The sequence below is a fragment of the Aythya ferina genome, assembly GCF_964211825.1.
Source record: "Aythya ferina genome assembly, chromosome: 7".
In the NCBI taxonomy this organism is placed as follows: domain Eukaryota; kingdom Metazoa; phylum Chordata; class Aves; order Anseriformes; family Anatidae; genus Aythya; species Aythya ferina.
This window is the reverse complement of record NC_140302.1, coordinates 5,247,437-5,266,167: the sequence shown is the minus strand read 5'-3', so window position 1 is coordinate 5,266,167 and position 18,731 is coordinate 5,247,437. Positions and strand designations below refer to the sequence as shown.

The following is an 18,731-nucleotide window of genomic DNA, read 5'->3' as shown; positions in this document are numbered from 1 at the left end:
CTTGTGGGGAAGGGGTTGGAGATGGTCCCTGTAAAGGCGTGAGGGATGCGGATTTTGTGTGAAATGTGCAGAGAAAGGTAAAACAGGTTCCTGAGCTGCAGTTAGGCTTTTTGGAGGTCAGTCTGAATGAGTTGCTGCAGCTCATTGGGGAGCATCGCCCCATATCTCTGTCCCTCACCCTGTCCCCATGGGGGACATTGGAGGGGTGCTGCCCCCTCCCAGTGACACAAGACCACCTGCACACTGCTCTGGGGCACGCAAAACCATCAGATTTTTAGCAAACTGGAAGGGCTGCATTTTAACAACAGCAATAAAAGGTACCTGGCTCTTGAGGAGGAACAACGCAATCATCACACGCAACCAGAAGAGGTGTTTGTCACCGCTCCGGTCCCCTGCCTCTCTGACAACTGATGGCATGGGGATTTGCAGGGCGGCTGGTGTGACCTGGAGGAGGGGATTAGCAGAAGAGCCCCCCGTTTCGGACCCCCAGCCCCGGCGTGAAGCATGCAGCCCGATGGCGCGCCTTGTTGCGCGTTATTGATTGCCGAACGGGCGCAGCTAAGTGCCTCTCATTAATATTTGTTTTGGTCTTTTCCCTGAATTCCGATGAGCGGGGGAGATGCCTCTTATCTCTCTCCTGCAGGTTTTCTTTCTAGAGGATTCCTCTGGCTGGTGACAAACCTGGCTTTGTGGCAGCCAGGCCGCCCGGCCCGCTGTCGGGAGGAGGGATGAGTGAGTAGCTGCCACGAAATCTTGGGAGCTCTGCAGAAAGAAAGTGAGGAACCAAAATTAACACAAAATTAAGAAGGGAAAAAAAAATCGCCTGGCTTGCATTGTGCAGCTGAAAGATGTATTTCCATGCTCAGCTTGGTTTGTAAATCTCTAAAAGGGAAGGGTTTGGGCACATAGCAACTTAAATAATGCTGGCTAAAGGTAAAGGTATGCGGAAGGAGGAATTGTGTGAGATTTGGAGCAGGTAGCCACGGACCCGTTCCCAGGCAGGGCTTCTGCGGCTGGTTTTGAGGTGGTCGAGCTGAGTTAGTGGATGTGGTGTCTGTGTCTCCTGGGCTGTCACGGTGGCAGCAGTCCTTCAGCTTCCCAATGCTCCCACAAAATACTCTGCTCTTCCATTTCTCATCCCGGAGAGGAAACCTTTCCAGAGGAGGCTGTCCCACCTGCCCGTGCTTCAACAGGGCAAGGCAACGTTGCTTTCCGTCCTCCACATTAATGCCTCGTTTGTTAGGCTTGACTTGAGCTGCTGCACCCCAGGCTATGGAAATGCTTTGGGGCAGCTTTCAGCAGTTCACGTCGTGCCCCCGAAATGAAAGATTTCTGGTGTGCCCAAAAGCTCTGATGAAAGCTGCTTTAATACAGTCGCTCCTCCGGCTTTTCAGTGGCAACTTGGGTCCGGGTCTGCTGTGAAGCAATATCGGAGGCCGTGGAGCATGAAAAGCTGCGTTTGTTTGTGGGTTACAAATGAAGACCTGTCAAAAACCTTTTTAAGCAGTGACAGAAGTTTTCTTTTTCATGATACATTAAACTGAAAGGCTTTGCATCCCCTGGCTCTTCTCTTTCTCCCTTTCTACAAGTTGGGGGAAAAATTGGTGGGCTATGGCAGCTCTTCTTTTTTTGCATCTTCCCATCCGTTAGAGCCTTTTGGTGGGGTGTTGGGATTTTATGGGGTGCCCTAGCTTCTGGAGAGTGGTGTGTCCAGGTAGAAAAGGGGCAACGAGCCCTGGGAGAGGGGGGGTACAGGACACAGACATCTCCTTGTGCTCGAAGAAAGCGCTTTTCCAGCCTCGCCTGGGAAAAGGGTGCAGGCTGCTTCCATCGATTTGGTGTCAAGAGCTGTTTTTCAAAGGGTAAACGTGTTTATAGGATTCCTGTCCTTTTGTTGTAAGAAGTAGGATGCCGTGCCTGGACACAGGGGTTTGCTAGCAGAGTGTCACATCGGTTCTTCATCACTGTGCTTGGTTGTGCAGCCCCTTTCCTCGATGTGCTGTGCGAGCAGGGCATCATTCACCACCAGCCCCTGCGCCTTGTTTCTTTCACCAGGCTCGGTGGTTTCCAGCTGTATATTCTGGGTTGGCATGAAGAAAGAGCTTTCATTTAACGGGCCTTTTATCAGGTTGATTTCCCGTTGCCTTTTCCCTTCGGGTGTGCTTAGGGGAGTTTATTCTTTTTTAATGGGTTTATTCCACTGGCAGCAATGGGTTTGGAAAGGCTGAGGGGCTTTGATTTGATGCCTGGAAAAAAAAGTATTTGGTGTCTGGTCCCCTCATGGGCTTGGGTGGATGGAAAGGAGGAGAAAACGTTGCAGACATTCACGGTTTGATGGGAAACTTCACGTGCTTCGTGTCTTCCGTGATGCTTTCACAAATCAGCAAACCTGGGCTGTTTGCAACCTCTTCAGCCCGTCTAGCGGCAGCTTTCTCATCCCGTCTTTGTCTCTCACACGCTTTTCTTCCACTGTCATCACCAGCTGAGCCCTGCCGGTGGTCCTCCAGGAGCCCCGGAGCAGGTAAGGTGCCAGACGGCCCCGCATATTTTAAGCAGTGCCGCTCGAGTCCCTGCACGTCACCGGCACCAGCACCCCTAGCTCTCTTCACATCTGCTTCTATTTCTGCCCGAGCTGGGGTCACGAGGCAGGGCTGTTTTATTTTTCAGCAGTTTTGCCTTTATTTCACTGTTACATTCCTGAAACCTCAAGTTTCTCCTAACCGGCCCTGGAAGCAGCAGAGGTTTGGTTTGGTGATTTGGTTAAATGGCTATGGGGGGGGGGGGGGGATTAAATTGAGCTCAACCCCCCCATACATCTCCCTTGCAGCTGAGGGCAAATTTAGCTGCTGATTCCAGAGCTTCCCTAAAACGGCTTCATCTGAAAATGCATTTTGGGCTCTCAAAGTTCAAGCATTTATCCTGAGCCAGAAATATACACAGATTTGCTCTCTAATTTAATAAAGTCATCCAAATAATATGATTTCTCCCATAACCATCGTTTATGTTTCACAGCAAAATGATAATGAGAAAGTCATTAGAAGTAATAAACAAAACAAAACCCACACAGCAAATCCTTCACTGAGCTTGACTGATGGGAAAAAGAGCAGCATCTGAGGCTCAGGCCACACAATATTAGCCGGGTGCAGCTGGTTTTAAGTAGATGTGCTCTCGAAACATCAGTTAGCTTCTTGAGTCTCGAGGGGCTGCTGGTGCCAGAGCAGGTGGGCACCCACCGGGCTGCCTTTCTTGCCTCTCTGGGGTTGGTTATAGCTGATCCAGATCCTCCTCCTTGTCCTGACTTGGACAACATGCTCTGCTTCTCATTTCTTGGTTAAGACTTGGGTCAAGCATGTATCGAACATGTAAAGATCAAGATTTTTGGTAGCTTGACATAGTTCTTCTTTTTTTTTTTTTTTTTTTTTATAACCGCATATGGGCTTCAGCCTGAATATTTATTTCTGCATCATCCTCACCCAGGTAAATTTTCCTTTGACTTCAGTATTATTTTTTCCTTCTATTTTTTTCCTTCGTTACCAGCACCCAGCGGTGCTGTATGTCCCCTCCCGCTGCCTCCCTCCAGCACTGGTTTCACTGGTTTTCAACTGGGACCACGCGAGGCACCTGGTCTGTGTCTCCTTCGTTTTGGGAGGACAAAGCAGAGGCCAGAGGGATGTCACGGCCACGACTAAACACAACTCCAATAAAATGCCCTGCTAGGCAAATCATTTTCCCCATTTCATGGTATTTTGGGTGGCGGGGACTTATTTCCTCCTCTCACCCGAAGCCCCAGTGGTTACCCAGTGAGGCTCTGCTTCCAGAGCCCGCGTCACTGCAGGCTCTTGGCTGCTGCCGTGGTGCCCTCCCCACTCTGGCATTTGTTCTTTTTGGCCCAAAATAGCCCACATCTGTTGCTGCTGAGCGTTCATTCACTGCCTTTCACCCAGGCTTCGGGGGAGGGAGAAGATAGCAGGAACAGCTGCTGTCTGCTGGTTTTCTTGGGACTGTCAGGCATCTTTGCAGGTCTCGTTGGTTTTGGGATTCAGGGCACCTTTTGTTTATTTTTTTATTATTGTTATTTGTATAGGTATGAAAAAAATCCCTCCTTAAAGCTTGTCTTTGCTGTTCCCACTTGAACTTTCTGGATTTTTAGTGCTGGTTGCTGTTGTGTTAGAGTTTGTTGGTGCTCCCCATGTTCTCCGTAGTTCCTATGGGTGCATAACCTTCAATCCTATGACCCCTGCAAAGCCCCAAAATAGGTTTGAGTCACCCTTTTCTTCTTTGTAGAAAGTTTGCCTGGAGGGGGCAACAGGCTCTGCTGGGGCTGAGAGCAGAAGTGACCGCCCGGTGGTGGTGCTGAGGACCCTGGTGGCTCCTCATGGCTTTGTGGGAGGAGGTGTAAGGCAAATCTTGTTCCCTGCCAGTGCTGAAGGCTCTGTGGGACCTCCCCTGTGTGTGGCCATGGCTTGGAGAAGCTGAGCAGGGTGTGTAAATTGTGAGTGAAAAGATGCTGATGGAAAGCCGCTGCCTTTTGTAGGAAATAAGGAGAGTTAATGACTCAGATCAGCTAAGGAAATCAGGGATTCTTTGGGTACGGTGGCAAAAAGAAAAGGACTGGAAAACGGTGTTTCTGTCTTTTTTCTTTTTTTTTTCTTTTTTTTTTCTTTTTCCAGTTACCCCTTTTTGTTACCCTCCCAGCTCAGGAGCCTGGGTTAGATAAAAGACAGAGGGGTTCTCCCTGGGGAGAGGTGCCGGGCTTTGGGGATGGATGTCCCAATTCTCATGCAGCGGCCGGTCATTTGGAAATAGTGGCTCATCAGGCACTTATGGATCTTCGGAGCCCCTTTCTCCCCCTAATAATCCCACCTCTGGGGAGGTATCGATTCGCCGCTGCCGGCTGCCTCTTGGTATTCCGCCGTCTGGTTTGGTCTGTGTAAATCGCCGCGCTGTCATTTTCACGCCGCAATTACCTGCTCTGATTTCTTTCATCCCCTGTCCTTTGCCAGAGATCTAAACTCTGTATCGACAAACCACCCTGGAAAAAAGAGGGGGCCGGGGCTCGGGGAGAAGTTGAGCAGCGCAGAAACTTTGGGAAGAGCTTTTCCCCTGGGTGTGATCATCTCAGGGTCAGGGTCTCAAAGCGGATCGGTCTATTTTTATTTTTTTTTCCCTGCTGGAAAATGCTTGTCTAACACAGGAGGGATGCTGTGAGTGTGACTCTGTGCCTTGCTTTTCTTGATGTCGGAAACAAAGGGAATTATTAGCTAGGCTGCTGTGAGGCTTGGGTCGGTGGTTCCAAAATATGTTGTGTGAACGGAGGGAGGGATTTTGCTGGCCATCCTCAGTCCCATGTAGAAAGTTTAGGAGATGTTGCTCCTCCAGCAGAAGCACCGGGTGCAGGATGCTTGTCCTGCAGGCAGAAAAGATTAACCAAAAAAAAAAATGGAGAGAGAAAGGTTGAGTGCCAGGCACTCGAGCAGGAGTCTCGTGGTTGTGACCCGCAGCAGCAGGGTGTCCTCTGGTCCCCTCACAGCCCCCAAATTGCCTGGCACCGTGCTCGGCCCTGCACAACCCCACAGCTCCGAATGGAAAGGTGTTTGGTTATTAAAAGGGCACGCCTGGCCAGCCAGGGCTCTCGCTTGAGCACAGTCCCCATCCGAGCAGAGAATAAATTAAAAAGCCAACTGGCCACGGCTGCCTCGGGAGCACCGGGACCAGAGATAGGGCCAGAAGTCAGATAGCAAACGGTGTCCAAAACGGCAGTGCCTAGTGCGAGGCGTGAAATTAAAACCTCCTCTGCCTCCTCCTGCACGCCGTAACAAAGCGCTTCCTTCCACACTCTGCCGGCACCGGGAGTGCAGAGGAGAATAATTAAATACATGGAGATGTTGGGGCCGGGGGGAGGATGCTGATGCTCCTCTGCCCTGAACCTGAGCTCCGTGGTGTTCTGCAAAACCTGCTCCTGTGACGGGGATTTGCACCAGGAGGGAGGAATTGGTCCCTTTGCTGTGTCCCCCTGGTGCCAGCCCTGCTCTCCCCTTGTCATGCCAGCTTGCCAGCCCTGGGGAAGGGCGAGCTGCTGCTCTTCCCCCTGTTACCACTAAGGAATGATGAAAAGGGCAGGACTTTTTAATCAAAGTTACATTAGGTGAGGCTTAGATTATTCACCCTGCTTTATTGCAGCTATTTTTACACGGGGGTTAGAAGTTAATGCTACCCGGTGAGCCTGGTTTTGCTGGATCCTGGCAAGCACTGAAATCCATCAGCACATCCAGACAGGGTAGGAAAGAGCCCGAGCGCAAAATAAACCCACTAGCCAAGCTGGAAAAAAAATAAAATGAAGAAAAGAAGAGCAGTCAGGGACAAACCTTAAAAATCCAGACCCACAATAATAGAGGGTCTGGTCTGGAGGGGCAAAAACCAGCCAGGACCATCAGCTGTAATCAGCAGGAGGCAAGCTGCTGTAATCAGCGCCCAAAGGGGAGGGTTGTTGGGTTTGGGGTTTTTCTTTTTTCTTTTTTTTTTTTTTCTTTCTTGTTTTTGGTGTTTCTGTTTTTAAGGGAATGCCAGGGGTTTAGGCTGCACAGGTTCCTTGGGGCTGGTGGGGATGTTGGCAGAGCTGCTGTCACTTCCCCTGCCTGATGCACTGAGCTGAGAGAGGGAAAGGAAGGAGTTATCCCTGTATTTGTAGAAAAGGGCCCAAACCCAGCGTTTTTTCTGTCTCTTGCCCCTAGTTTTCCACCTGCATTATCCCTCTGGGGCAGCATTCCTACGTTCAGGGAGTAGCTCCCTGCACTGGCACCGATGGAGGTGGCACAGGAGGCCGGGAGGATTTGGGAGAGGGCTTGCAGTGCCCATGCCATTCATTCCCCCAGCCCAAGTCTTCAAGGATACCCTCTGGAGGTCTCATTGAAGCACATTAACAATTTCAGATTACGGTTAATGTAGCGTCACTGCGCTGTGGTGTTATAATTACATGCTTGTGTTCACGTTTATCCACCAAGGTGTTCTGCGGGCAGGGAGACACTTGTGTGTCAGCGACAAACCCGGAGCCCTGCTTGCATGGAAAGCTGTGGGTGCACCCAGTGCTTTTTGGCAAGGGCTAGTTTTGACCCAGAAAAGTTTTTTTCTGGAAGAAATGGGAGAAAGAAAAATGTCACCAGTCTCATGGTGACAGCGAGCCGTGCAGGGCTGTTCCCTAAGTGCACCTGATGCAGGAATTGTTTAGCTCACCCCCATCTTCAGGGCATAGTAATATGATGGGTTTAGGGTTAGGTCTGGCATCCCTGGTGCACCAGCAGCATGCTTGTCTTTAGGATCAGCTCTAAAACTTTTAATCTGGTGCCAAATAAATAAATAATGGAGGTGGCAAAGCGGGCAGGTTTCCATCCAAGCAGGAGGGGCAGGAGGAGATGGAGAGAAGTCCTGGTGGAGAAGGGATGTCCCAGTTCCTCCTAGGCCAGCTGGAGACTGGGTCTTCCTGGGGGCACAAAAGGGAGGGAGGAAAGTGGCCAGGACCCCTCTGAGGGTCTGGGAGGAGCAGATGGAGAGGAGACTGGGAGCAGCTAAGCGCCTGCAGACCTCGTGGATGTGTTTGCGGTGTGCTCTACAAATGAATGCAATACCTAATGATTCGTGGCTATTATTTGAAGGGCCCCACTGTTACAGATTTATTTGTCGTTTCCCGTAATAACACCGATGCTAATGAATTCATTTGTATTAATGCGGGTGTCGTGGGCTTCCGATGATGTTCCACGTTAATTAATGTACCATTAAAAGAAAGTGTCACCCAATTAATATCAAGTGGAAGCAGTGGCGCTGCGGTCCTGTCGTTAGGGTTTTGGTTGGTTTTGGTGTTTTCCTTTGATTTTTCAAATGTCTCGTTGGGCTCCCATCAGTTGTCTCCTCCCAGCCTTGTTTTGTCTTTGCCCACCTCCTCGATAATGGATGGAAAAGTAAGAGAAATGCAGCTTCTCCATCTCGATGGCCTGTGCCCTTTGTCCCTCACCATCTCCCAGCCCTCTTCCTGGGGAAAATGGCAAATGATGGGCAAAGCCCCTCACTTTCCCAGCAGGGATCCTCTGTGAATACTCTTGCCTGATGATATTCCTTGTTTATAATTGTACTTGGAGGGCGATGTGCTAGCTCACTGCATTGATTCAGAATTATTCCGTGCATTAATCAATGCCACGCAGTGCAGCCGTATGGCTTAGAGAAGATATGCATGGCTCTGGTTCCTTCCCAACCAAATTTGCTCCTTGCCATCCCAAATTGTTCTCCAGGAGGAAGGCATCCTTTGCCTCTGGAGCACCGAGGGTGTGAATTTGCATCCATGTGCCTTCTGTGGTGTTGTCCCTGGCTGCATGTAGCCAAGGAGGAAGGTGTTGTGTGGCCGTGGGCTGAGCTGCTTGGCTCTCGTTGCTCACTGGTGCTTTGCACGGAGGTGGAGGAAAAGAGATGAAACCCGAGGGGATGGGGAAAAGGGCACAGGGATGTGATTTATTAACCTGATGGGGAGCTACCTGGGGCTCATTTCCATGCACGGAGGTACATTGGGGCCAAAAACACGCTTGAGTGCTGATGTCCAAGGCAGTTCCAGGCAGCAAATGTCACCACGGATGCTCTGCTTGCAGACGTCCAGGTCCATGCTCACACTGCCTAATGCCTTGCATCCTCTTGGGCACCACACCAGCAGCATTTAGAGGTTGGGTTTGCACGGGGCTGTCACCCAACACTTCCCTGGGGGTCATCTGTGGCCTCCCAGGGTGGTCCTGGGGGGAAGCAGCTCGCTTTCCCTGCCTTGAATTCGTCTGCTTGAGAAGCAGCGCTCCCAGCCCCGCGCACGGTGAGCCAAGCCGGTAATTCAGTCCCCGGCTCCGACGCTGCGTCTTCTTCCAGCTGTGTTTATGGTGTTTTCAAAAGCCCCTCAATTGAATTATAGCTCTGTGGTGGCCGCTTGCCAGTGTCAGTCGATAATGAGGGAGGTCACTTAATAGAGAGAGCGGCGAGGGATACATATTAACGAGAGCTGATTGAAAGGTGGGGTGAATTTCAATCCAAAAAAGAAGAAGAAGAAGGGAAATTATCAGGTTTTAAAATCAAATTTTGAAATTGGAAATTGCTTGGCTCAGACTAGCAGTAATGCAATTAATAAATGTAATTAAAAGCGTAATAACGAACAAGGGAATTGGAAGCCCGCGCGCATCCGCGTGAGCTGGCGAGGCCCGTGCTGGCGGCCGGGGGAAAGCAAACCCATGGGCCAGGGCTGGCTTCAACTCGTGGCAGAGCCTGCAGAAGGGGACTGGGATCTGGGGTTTCATCGCCTCTGGGCTGCTTTGCCTCGGGAAGAGGCACCGAGCATCCCTGCTCCCTCCTGCCCGGGGATGGGAAAGCATCACCGTGGGAGCCTTTGGCTCCCTCCAGCACTGGGATTTTGGGAGCAGGAGACTTCAATCTGCGCTGGGGAGAGGGAGTTGAGCTGCTGAAATGGCAGCAGGGATGTGTTTAAGAGTAATAGGCTGACCTGAGGGGTAGCATGGGCAGCCAAGCATCTCCTAACAGCAGTGGTCAGCAGGGAAAAAAAAAAAAAAAAAAAAAAAAAAGAGTAGGAGCTGATATAGGGCCGGAGAGACGATTTTGGGGTTGATGTGGAGAGCACAGCACTGGAGCCCTCGTGCCCCCCGTCCGCTTGCGTTGCCTCCTGGCATCCCATCGACCTTCAGACAGCTGCTCGGCCAGATTGCCTGCCGTTTTCACACATTATTTGCATTGGTCCGGCGTGCGCGCAGCCGCATCCTAATCGCCTCCACCGGCTCCTGCCGGGTGACTTTGCCCTGGGAGGTCGTGCGGAGGTCCTGCACGTGGCCAGATGCTCGAGAAGGGGCCTCAAGGGGCTTGAGACTCTTCCTATGGGATTTTCCATGCGGTGAAAATTTCCTTCAGGAAAATCCAGGAGGCACAAGTGGCCTCGCACCCCGTGGATCCTCCCTGGGTGAAGGATGGGGTGCCGGAGAGGACCAAAGTGGGACCCGCTCCCCTTTGCCCTCCTCCTCCTCTGCAGGAGGCATCTGGCTGCATGGTTATTTTTATCTCACATCTGCTGGCGTCGTAACAAAGATTTAATGATATGACACGATTTTGTCATCTTCTTTTTTTTTTTTTTTTTTTTTTCCTGTGGGAAGTTTCACCACTGGCTGGTGGAGCGAGAGAAAAGCTTTAAAAATGGGGAAAAAAAAATTTAAACGGGGGATTTGTGTAGGAAGCTCACCTGTTTGCCACAAGATGTTGTAGACAAGATGTTGTAGACTCCTGTCTGTCTGCATTTCCATTCTTCTGGACAGAAAAGACAGATTTTGCTATTTCTGCCTCTCTGTGAATTAAACATAAGCACCGTTGAGGAGGAACGGCCAGGAGGGATGCTCAGAAGAGCCCCACAAATGGCCCAAATGCTCAGAAAGCAGAAACACAGCCTGGCCCCAGCAGCCCCGATGCTCGGCGTGCCCATCGCATCGCCCTGGGCCCTGCCCTCTGCCTGGGCTTTGTGCTCCGACCCCAAAAGCGAGCCCGCGATGCCAATACAGATGTTTTGCTCCATTGTTCGGGTGACGGGCTGCGTCTGCTGAGAAATGAGATGTCAGCCTCCCGCTGAGCAATAGCTTGAGCCTGCTTGACCCAAAAACAGCAAGAGGATTTTTAAAGATGCCTTTCTGCAGCTTTGAAGGCAGACGGTGTGAGATATCCCTCAGTCCTTACCGTGTCCTGCACGGGCACACGCTGCTCATGGGGCTTTTATAGGGGCAAGAGGTCTTCATCCGGGGCTTGACCCCCTGCTTGTATGGGATTTTCTATCCCGGCTGATGGAGGGACCTGAGCAGCAAAGCTGTAAGAGGGGGATAAATATAAAGCAAGCTGGAGCTCAGGCGGTGTCACCAGGATTTGTCACCTCCTTGTCCCCCCAAAAAGCCTCTCCCTTGGAAGGAAGCGGCCGCCCTGGGCGAGGAGATGATGAACTCTTCTAAGCCTGCTCTGGGGCTATTGTCTGCAACACAATGCTGGGGAAATCAAGCTCTCCCCTAATCGGAGTGGCCAGAGCGGATTTGCATGTTAAAAGGAGCGGCTGGGGGCACTTAAAAAGAGGAAATGAATTCATCGAGCCTGGCTTTATCCTTATGAATATTATTCTTCCTAGGGACACTGCGTCCCAGACCTCGGTGCAACCCGTGAGTGGGTAATCTGCAGTGCTGATCCCAGCAGGAACCTGGGGTGGGTGGGTGGGTGGGTGGATGGATGGATGGATGGACGGATGGATGGACGGATGGATGGATGGAGGAGCTGAGCAGGGCTGCAGGATGCTCTGAGGCTGCATGGTGGCTTGGGGTAGCCCAAAAGATGAGCTTTAGGGGATGCCTACTGCTGCCCAAGGAGGTGTTCTTTGGTTGCCCCATACGCAAAAGCCCCCCACAAAGGACTCCTCCACCCCAGCACACCTCCTGAGCCCTCCAAGCTCCGTGAACACACAAGCCAGGATTAAGACATGGCACGAAGAGCACGAGGCCAGGGCTCGTGGGGCAGATGTGGGCTAAGCATGACAAAAAGCGAGCAGTTGTAAGGCAAAGGGTAGCAAACTGCTGGGATAAGTCGGCTGGGGAGGCTGTGATGTCTCTGTCGCTGGAAGGCTTTAAGGCTGGCAATAATTTAGGTGTAGCGAGAGGACGGGTTTTTCTTTTGAGGTCCCTTCTAGCTGGATCTTTTATGCTTTTATGATTGTTGATCACAAAAAAAAAAAAAAAAAAAAGTTGATCGTGCTTTAAAAAATAATCCCCGGGCCATGCCCTGCAAGGCTGCTTTTAGCAGCTTGATTTAGAGGAAGGAAAAAATAAATAAATAAAGCACAGAAATGAAAAGTCGAGGTGGGAGCTTCAGCCTCTCACACCTCGCAAGAGATGACAGTGGACAGGAGGTGTCAGGGACATGTGCGGGGTCACGGCGTGCATCCAGGGTGGCTTTTGGGGCCTCTGCTCACAAAGGTGTGCTGAAGGATCCCTGTTCCTTGTGCTTTGACTGAGCTCACAGCAAATCCTGTGCCCCCAGCAGCCCACGTCCCCCCAGCACAGCCTTTTTGCTCGCCAGCCCTGCCTCTGCCCTCGCAGCGAGGCGAATACACGAGTTTAGGATTTGCATAGGAACATGCAGCTGTTCCACCAAAAATGGATAATTGTTCTCCCCGCTGCGAAGTTAAACAATAAGAAGTGCCAAACTGCACTTGCCGTTGCTGATTTTGTGCACTCAGCTGCATATTTTATGCATGTAGATTAGTTACAGATTTATGACGATTTAACTGTTAATGCCTGCATTAATCGGGCCAGGTTGTAGTTGCTGTGGAAACTCCAGCGTTGAGTTTTATGTAAAGTTCTGCGTTGCATTTAATGCATTTGGTGTGTGTGTGTGTGTGCTCTTTTATATTTAATGCCTTACGGTGAAGGCAACGAGCGAATTGGCACTGAAAATAAAAGTGCCTTTGGGCAGAAAACAAGTTTCAGTAAAGAGTGAGTAATTTTTTCTGGAAAGTTGTGATGTCTGGGAAAATAAGGGCTTGTGATAGAGTGCCATCTTGACCACAGCTGTATAACTATGATTATAAGCGCGCAACAACTATTATAGCTGCCGCAATCCTGCAATAAAGGAAACAGCTGTATAACTTGGAAACGTTCTAAAAATACAGGACTCGAGTTCTTGGGTCTCTGGGTATCGGTTCTGATGGGCGACAGAAATTGCTGATGTGCATCTGATGGGGAAATAGGCTGGTGCACGGCTTTATCCATGTCTTTTTTTTAAATTTTCTTCCCAGAACACTCCGGTGGGCACGCCGATTTTCATCGTGAATGCCACGGATCCAGACCAGGGGGCGGGGGGCAGCGTCCTCTACTCCTTCCAGCCCCCTTCCAGCTTCTTCGCCATCGACAGCGGCCGCGGCATCGTGTCGGTCATCCGGGAGCTGGACTACGAGGTGACGCAGGCGTACCAGCTGCAGGTCAACGCGACGGTGAGTCGGCTCCTGCCCGTGTTTTTCCGGAGGGATGGAGCCACTGCTGACTCACTTTGTTGCCCTGTCGTCTTGTGGGCATCCAGTTTTCCTGTGAACTGTCAGTGCTGGGTGGATTCGGTGCTGGTATGGGAATAGGGGAGCTGATCCAGGTATTTTGGGAGTAGTGGCAGCATCGCGAGGCGAGGTGCAAAGCATTGGTGGTCACTAGTGGTCATCATTGGTCAAGCTGCCTGCAGTTCTGAGCGTTTTCCACCTGGAAGGACGTTATTGCAATGCTGTGCTCCAGCAGCACCTTGGACTCGATGATCCTAAATGTCTTCTCCAACCAACGTGATTCTCTTATTTAGGACACTGAAAAGCAAGGATTTGGCACAGCATCTAGAGCCAGGAGAGCCCATTAAGTCCTCTGGTCCCATTCCTTGTGCATCCTGGTTTATTATAGATTTATTATTTATATTTATTCACCTGTACGAAATCTGCTGAGTCTCGCTCAGCAACAGCTGAGTTCAGACCTCAAGAGTGCAGATTTCAGTGGGCCAGGAAGGAGAAACCCAGACCCTAATTAGTCAATACCAGGAGAGGCTTTCCCCCATGGCCACGATGGCAGGTTCATGCCCCACCACAAATGGGAACCTTCCCATTCCTGTAGGTCTGTAGGGAGGGGATAAATGAGGTGCACCAGGCAAGATGCTCTGTGCAGCAGCTCCGTTCCCGTCTCCGATGCAACCGAGTCAGGTGAGATTCAGCCCTGCAATATATCTGACCCTCTGTGTGTACAAGAAGGGGGGGGGGGGGGAAAACCCGTCCTGCCCCCTCCAGGCAGCTGGCTGGAGCTCTTGAAGCATGTGATTTGATCAAGATCATTGTGTTGCTGCAGAGCCACAAATGTCACGAGGAGGCGGAGGGCTGCGCGGGGCTTCTTTGGGTTTTGTGGCTACAGAGGTTGGGCACGCACAGACTGCAGGGCCAGGGGCAAGCACCTCAACCTTTCAGCCCCATCCCTGCGTGTGTAGGGCCGTGGAAATTTCCCCCCAAAGCTTATTTTTCCCTGAAACATATCTCGCTTTATTTTAAGTGCTCCAGCAGCGAGCCCTCCATCTCCCCCCTGGTAAACACTGCGATGTTTCATTGCCTCCACTGCTGAGACGCATCAAATCCTCTGAAGTTAACTGTCTCACCACTGCTTCCAGTCTAACAATCTGATGGAGTTTACCTGAAAAACTGGTAGATGCCTCACATCCTGCAGTGCTTTGCCAGTGTCATCACGTAGGCACATTGGTCACGTAGCCTCTTGCCTTCCTCTTCCGTAAGCCGATGAAGCTGAGCTGATGTCCCCATCCCTAAATCATTCTGTGTCCATCGTTTGGCCTCCTCATGGTAGTCCTGCTCCATTGTTAGGTGTCACACCAGACCTGGACGTGTGGCTGCAGTAAGAAAAGAAATACAGACCCTTGATAGAAACGTGCCCTTCTTCCACATCCCTGATTCTGGTTGCCTTAAGGACACAAGGATGCTGCCTCCATCTAGCCCTCTAGAGCTAGAAGGGGATGGGCAAATGCAGCATCCTGCTTGCCTGGAGAAGGGCATGGGGACCTTGTTTGGTGGGGTGGTGTTGGGTTGGGGTTGGGTGAGGGCTGTAGGAAGAGCCGTGGAGCCTTGATGCGAGGCAGGAGCCGTGCGGTGCCGGGGCTGGAGGCAGCAGGGGCAGAAGGAGATGGAAAGGGCAGCGTGGGAGAGGCTAGATAGGGAAATGTGCAAAGCGCTCGCTTTTCTGTGCTATCTGTAATGCTTTAACCAAAATTTAAGAGGTGAAGGGGAGGGAAAAAAACATTATCTGAAGAAACGAAAGACTTCAACCTGATAATGATAACAGCAGAGTGCGAGTCAGAAATAAGCATCAATCCAGGCCATAAACGCTGAGGCCTGCAGGTTAAGAGGATAATGTACAAGCTGTGTTGTTGAATACGGTTTAAATTAACATTAATCTTCTGGCAATCAGTCCTTGGCGCTGTTCAGAGCCATTTTGCAGAAGTGTGCGGTAACCTCTAATGGTCGCCTTTCACCGCCGTGCTTGATTAGGGGGTCAGGAGAGATTTATTTCCTTCCCTTTGTGCCTTGTCTGCTCTGCTGCTGCCCTTCTAGCAAAGGGCTGAGGCTGTCGGGGCGGCTTTTGGGCACCCATGGGATGAGCCAAGAGCAAGAGTGGGGCACTGCCCCAAGAAGCCCCTCGCAGCCTTTCCCCAGAAGACATGATGATGCTGGTGGGTTTTTATATGGAGAACCTGGCATGCAAAAAGGCATCAGCCCTGGTGGGTCTGGGACTTTTTGCCACGATATTTTGGCTGCTCCTGCTCCTCCAGAGGGGGTACAGGGATGAGGGTCCACCCGCCACCACACCTGAGTCGAGGCTGTAGCTGCAATGGGAGGGAATTTCTCTTTTCAAGTAGGTGTTGAAAAAAACCTTGCTTGTTTTCCACCCGAAGCACGATGACAATCAAACTGGCACTAGCTGTATATTAAAGGGGGAAACGCTGGAAAGAAATGCATATTGTATTCCAGCTCAGAGGGGGGTACAGTGGATGATAATTCCAGCAGGTAGTTTGAAAAAGAGGTGATTACCTGGGCTACTCATAGATTTTGACCAACTACAACTGAGAGCCTTTACGCCGTTGAATAATTCTATATTTTTTTTCTGATAAAAACCCTTTCCTGCCCTTGCTTTTCAAGGACCAAGATAAGAACAAGCCGCTATCCACTCTGGCCAACCTGGCAATCACCATCACAGATGTTCAGGATATGGACCCCATCTTCATCAACCTGCCCTACAGCACGAACATCTACGAGAACTCGCCTCCGGTAAGGGCTGCCGCTTCACGCTGACATGCCAAGGGGGGACAGGGGAGGCTGTAGGGCAGAAAGCACGAGGGATCCCAAAAGTGCTGGAGGAAATCCTCCTCTTTGCAGGGAAATTCATCCGTCCTTCCGTCAGGGCTTTGTATGGCTGGGGAGACAAGAGCCAAGGGCTAGGTTCAAATGGCATCTTGATAGAGGCAAGCCTTTTTCTTACTAAAATGACACGTTTCAAGTCAAATCCAAAATATTTTGTGCTTTTTAAAAAGGGAGCCTCAGTCAGGAGGTTTAGGAAGCCTGAAACAGAAGGAAAATGTTTTCTTAAAACATTTTTTCTGAAATTCTAAGGAGGATTTATGTTGTTCTTAGTGCACGCTCACCCCCTTTCTCCCCTACAGCATCCACGCATGCCATTCCTAATAGAAAACTTGAAGAAAAACGTAAACGTTCCTGAAATGAGGCAGTTTTGAAAATGCCAGAGTGATCAGCCATTTCAGCATTTTGAGTCTTTTCCCCCGGGTTTTGCCAAATTGATCCAATCATTTCAATCCTTCTGAAACTGGGTTTGTCAGCAGACTCGCTGTTCGTGGAAACGTCTCCCCGTCCCCAAACGCAGTGACGCCTTCCTCCTACTGGGAGCACGGGGCACAGCTTCTGCTCCCTTCACCCCAAGCACCAGCCCAAGGCAGTCAAATCCACCTTCCCAGCTTCATCCGTAGGGCAAATATTTTTGTGCACGGATAGAAAAACCTTCTGTCCTGAATGGTGCTTCTCCATCCCGCAACGCCTCGGTCATGCTGGGTCTGGAACACCTGATGGCTCACTTCTTGCAGTGGCAAAGTCTCATTTCTTTATGCCTTTTTATTCACTTTGGAGCAAAATTCTGTCTCTGACTGCTCTGAGCGTGCTGGATCAATAGGGCTGAGTCTTCCTGTCACAAATCCCATGGTCAGGCAGCACATTACCTGTCTGGCAGCCCAAAGATGGCCAAAAAATGGCTTCATGAATTACTTTCATGAGATTTAGTGCTGTTGAGATTAAGGAATATTTCTGTGGTGGGCTGGGGACACAAGGGGAAAAAAAAAAAAAAAAAGCACTACTCAGATCACCATTAACAAAAAAAATGTAGATGAAATTGTAGAAATGGAAGTCCCACAGGTGTCAAAAAATTATAGACTGCATCACCATCATGGAGTGACCTGGTGTCCAGTAGGAAAAGTAGCAAATAATCGCTGTGTAAGCCAGAATGGGAAGTGAATGAAGCCCTGCTAGCCCACCCAGTTCATCTTGGCCCTGTGTGACATCTCCAAAGACATCGAGGTAGGATAAAAAGGAACAAAGCCAAGCAGAAGAAGGTGAGAAGCAGTGTTTGGGTCCATCTCGTGGCCTTTATTCCCATGGGAAGGGGGTGATGAGTGCAGCCTGCGCTGAGCAATCCTCTCCAAAGGAATTGGTTTGGCCCCAAAGTCCTGTCTTTCAGGGGAGGAATCTCACAAAATGAGCTTGTCTTCTGCTTGGGGTTTAGCACAGGGGCTCTCCAATGGCAAATTTCTCATGGGAAACCTCCTCCTGTGCTCTGCCTCACCACCCGAGGGAGCCTGCTTGGCTTTGGGAAGGATAACAGCATGTTTGGCTCAAGGTGTCAAGGCTTGGCCAGCTTCTGCCCGAAACAGGGCTCCTGTACACCCAGTTTAAGGCACCTGTGGTGTGTTTGTGGGGGACACGTGGTGTGCTGAGGCCATCTCCTGCCAGCCCCAGCCCTGAAGATGGCTCAGGCTTCCCCCATGCGCCTGCTCACTGCTGTGTTTCCTTTTTATCTGCGGCGCACAGCATGTCTGTGCTCCTCTATCAATGTATCGGGCGAGAATACCTAATCTAAAGTGTATACATTACCTAATAAAATCCTTCTTATTTGGGATTATTGCATCAAATTTTAATTTCCTCACTCGAGCAACAGCATGTCAGCCAGCCCGTCAGTGAAGAGCCGATAGAAGGTGAAAAGAGTGGATAAACTGCAGCAAATTACTGCAAACAGATCTCTATCAGCCCTTTGACTGGAATTGACTGGAATTAAGAAGTGAGAAATAGGATTTTTGCCTCCGAATCTGCCGTGGCAGCTTTCTAAGGCCTCCCCCCCCCCAGCCTCCACCGGCTCCTCCCGGTACTGCGCCGTGCCTTTCAAGTCCCTAATCCTGCAACGGGCAGAGAGGGGAGAGGAGTGCTGTGATTTTTTGGCAGAACAGGATCTGGTAGTACAACTGTGGAAGCATTTTGGGCTCACGTTTATTTGGACACCAAGAAGAAAGACTCATCTTATCGGGCAAAGGAAGGGGATGCAGTGGGGAGAGGCTTTGCTGTCCCTGGAGGAATTGTGTCTTCTTCCTTGGCACTGGTTATCGTCCCAGCCTGCCTCAGACCTCTCTCCCAGGGCACCCAAGGTGTTGATGTGTTTCTTCATCCTTGGAGTCTTTTTGGGTGCCCATCATCACGCCATTCACAGGCTGGATAGCAGCCCTGATGCCCTCCAGATAAGTTAGTAGGGGCTGGAGGAGAGGTGCTGACGGTCTGATGCGAGGTCCGGGCACCATCACAGCTTCAGTTTGGGGTGAAAGAGGTGAAATCCACCTGCTGAGAGAGGAGCTGAGCTCCCTGGAAGCCTGCTTTATCCCACAGGGAGCCATGCAAAGGCACAGGGGGAGGGCAAACCCCGCTGGCGCTCAGTCCTGAGATCAGCAGGTATGTTCCCTTGCAATAGCATGGTGTAGATCCATGTAAAATATCATTAAAACAGTTTTAGTTCTTCAGCACTACCCCCTCCCTCCAAAAACTCCTTGGGTTA

General features: G+C 50.7%; 1 protein-coding gene across 4 annotated transcripts in view; it reads left to right on the top strand.

The window, feature by feature from the left end:
* Positions 1–18,731, top strand: part of CDH23 (cadherin related 23) — a 129,035-nt gene that overhangs the window by 44,977 nt on the left and 65,327 nt on the right. For all 4 annotated transcript variants that reach the window (XM_084525093.1, XM_084525090.1, XM_084525091.1 and 1 more), the window contains exons 7-8: positions 12,845–13,039; positions 15,770–15,898. In XM_084525093.1, coding sequence (XP_084381219.1) covers positions 12,845–13,039; positions 15,770–15,898 — 324 coding nt within the window. The remainder of the gene's footprint in view (positions 1–12,844; positions 13,040–15,769; positions 15,899–18,731) is intronic.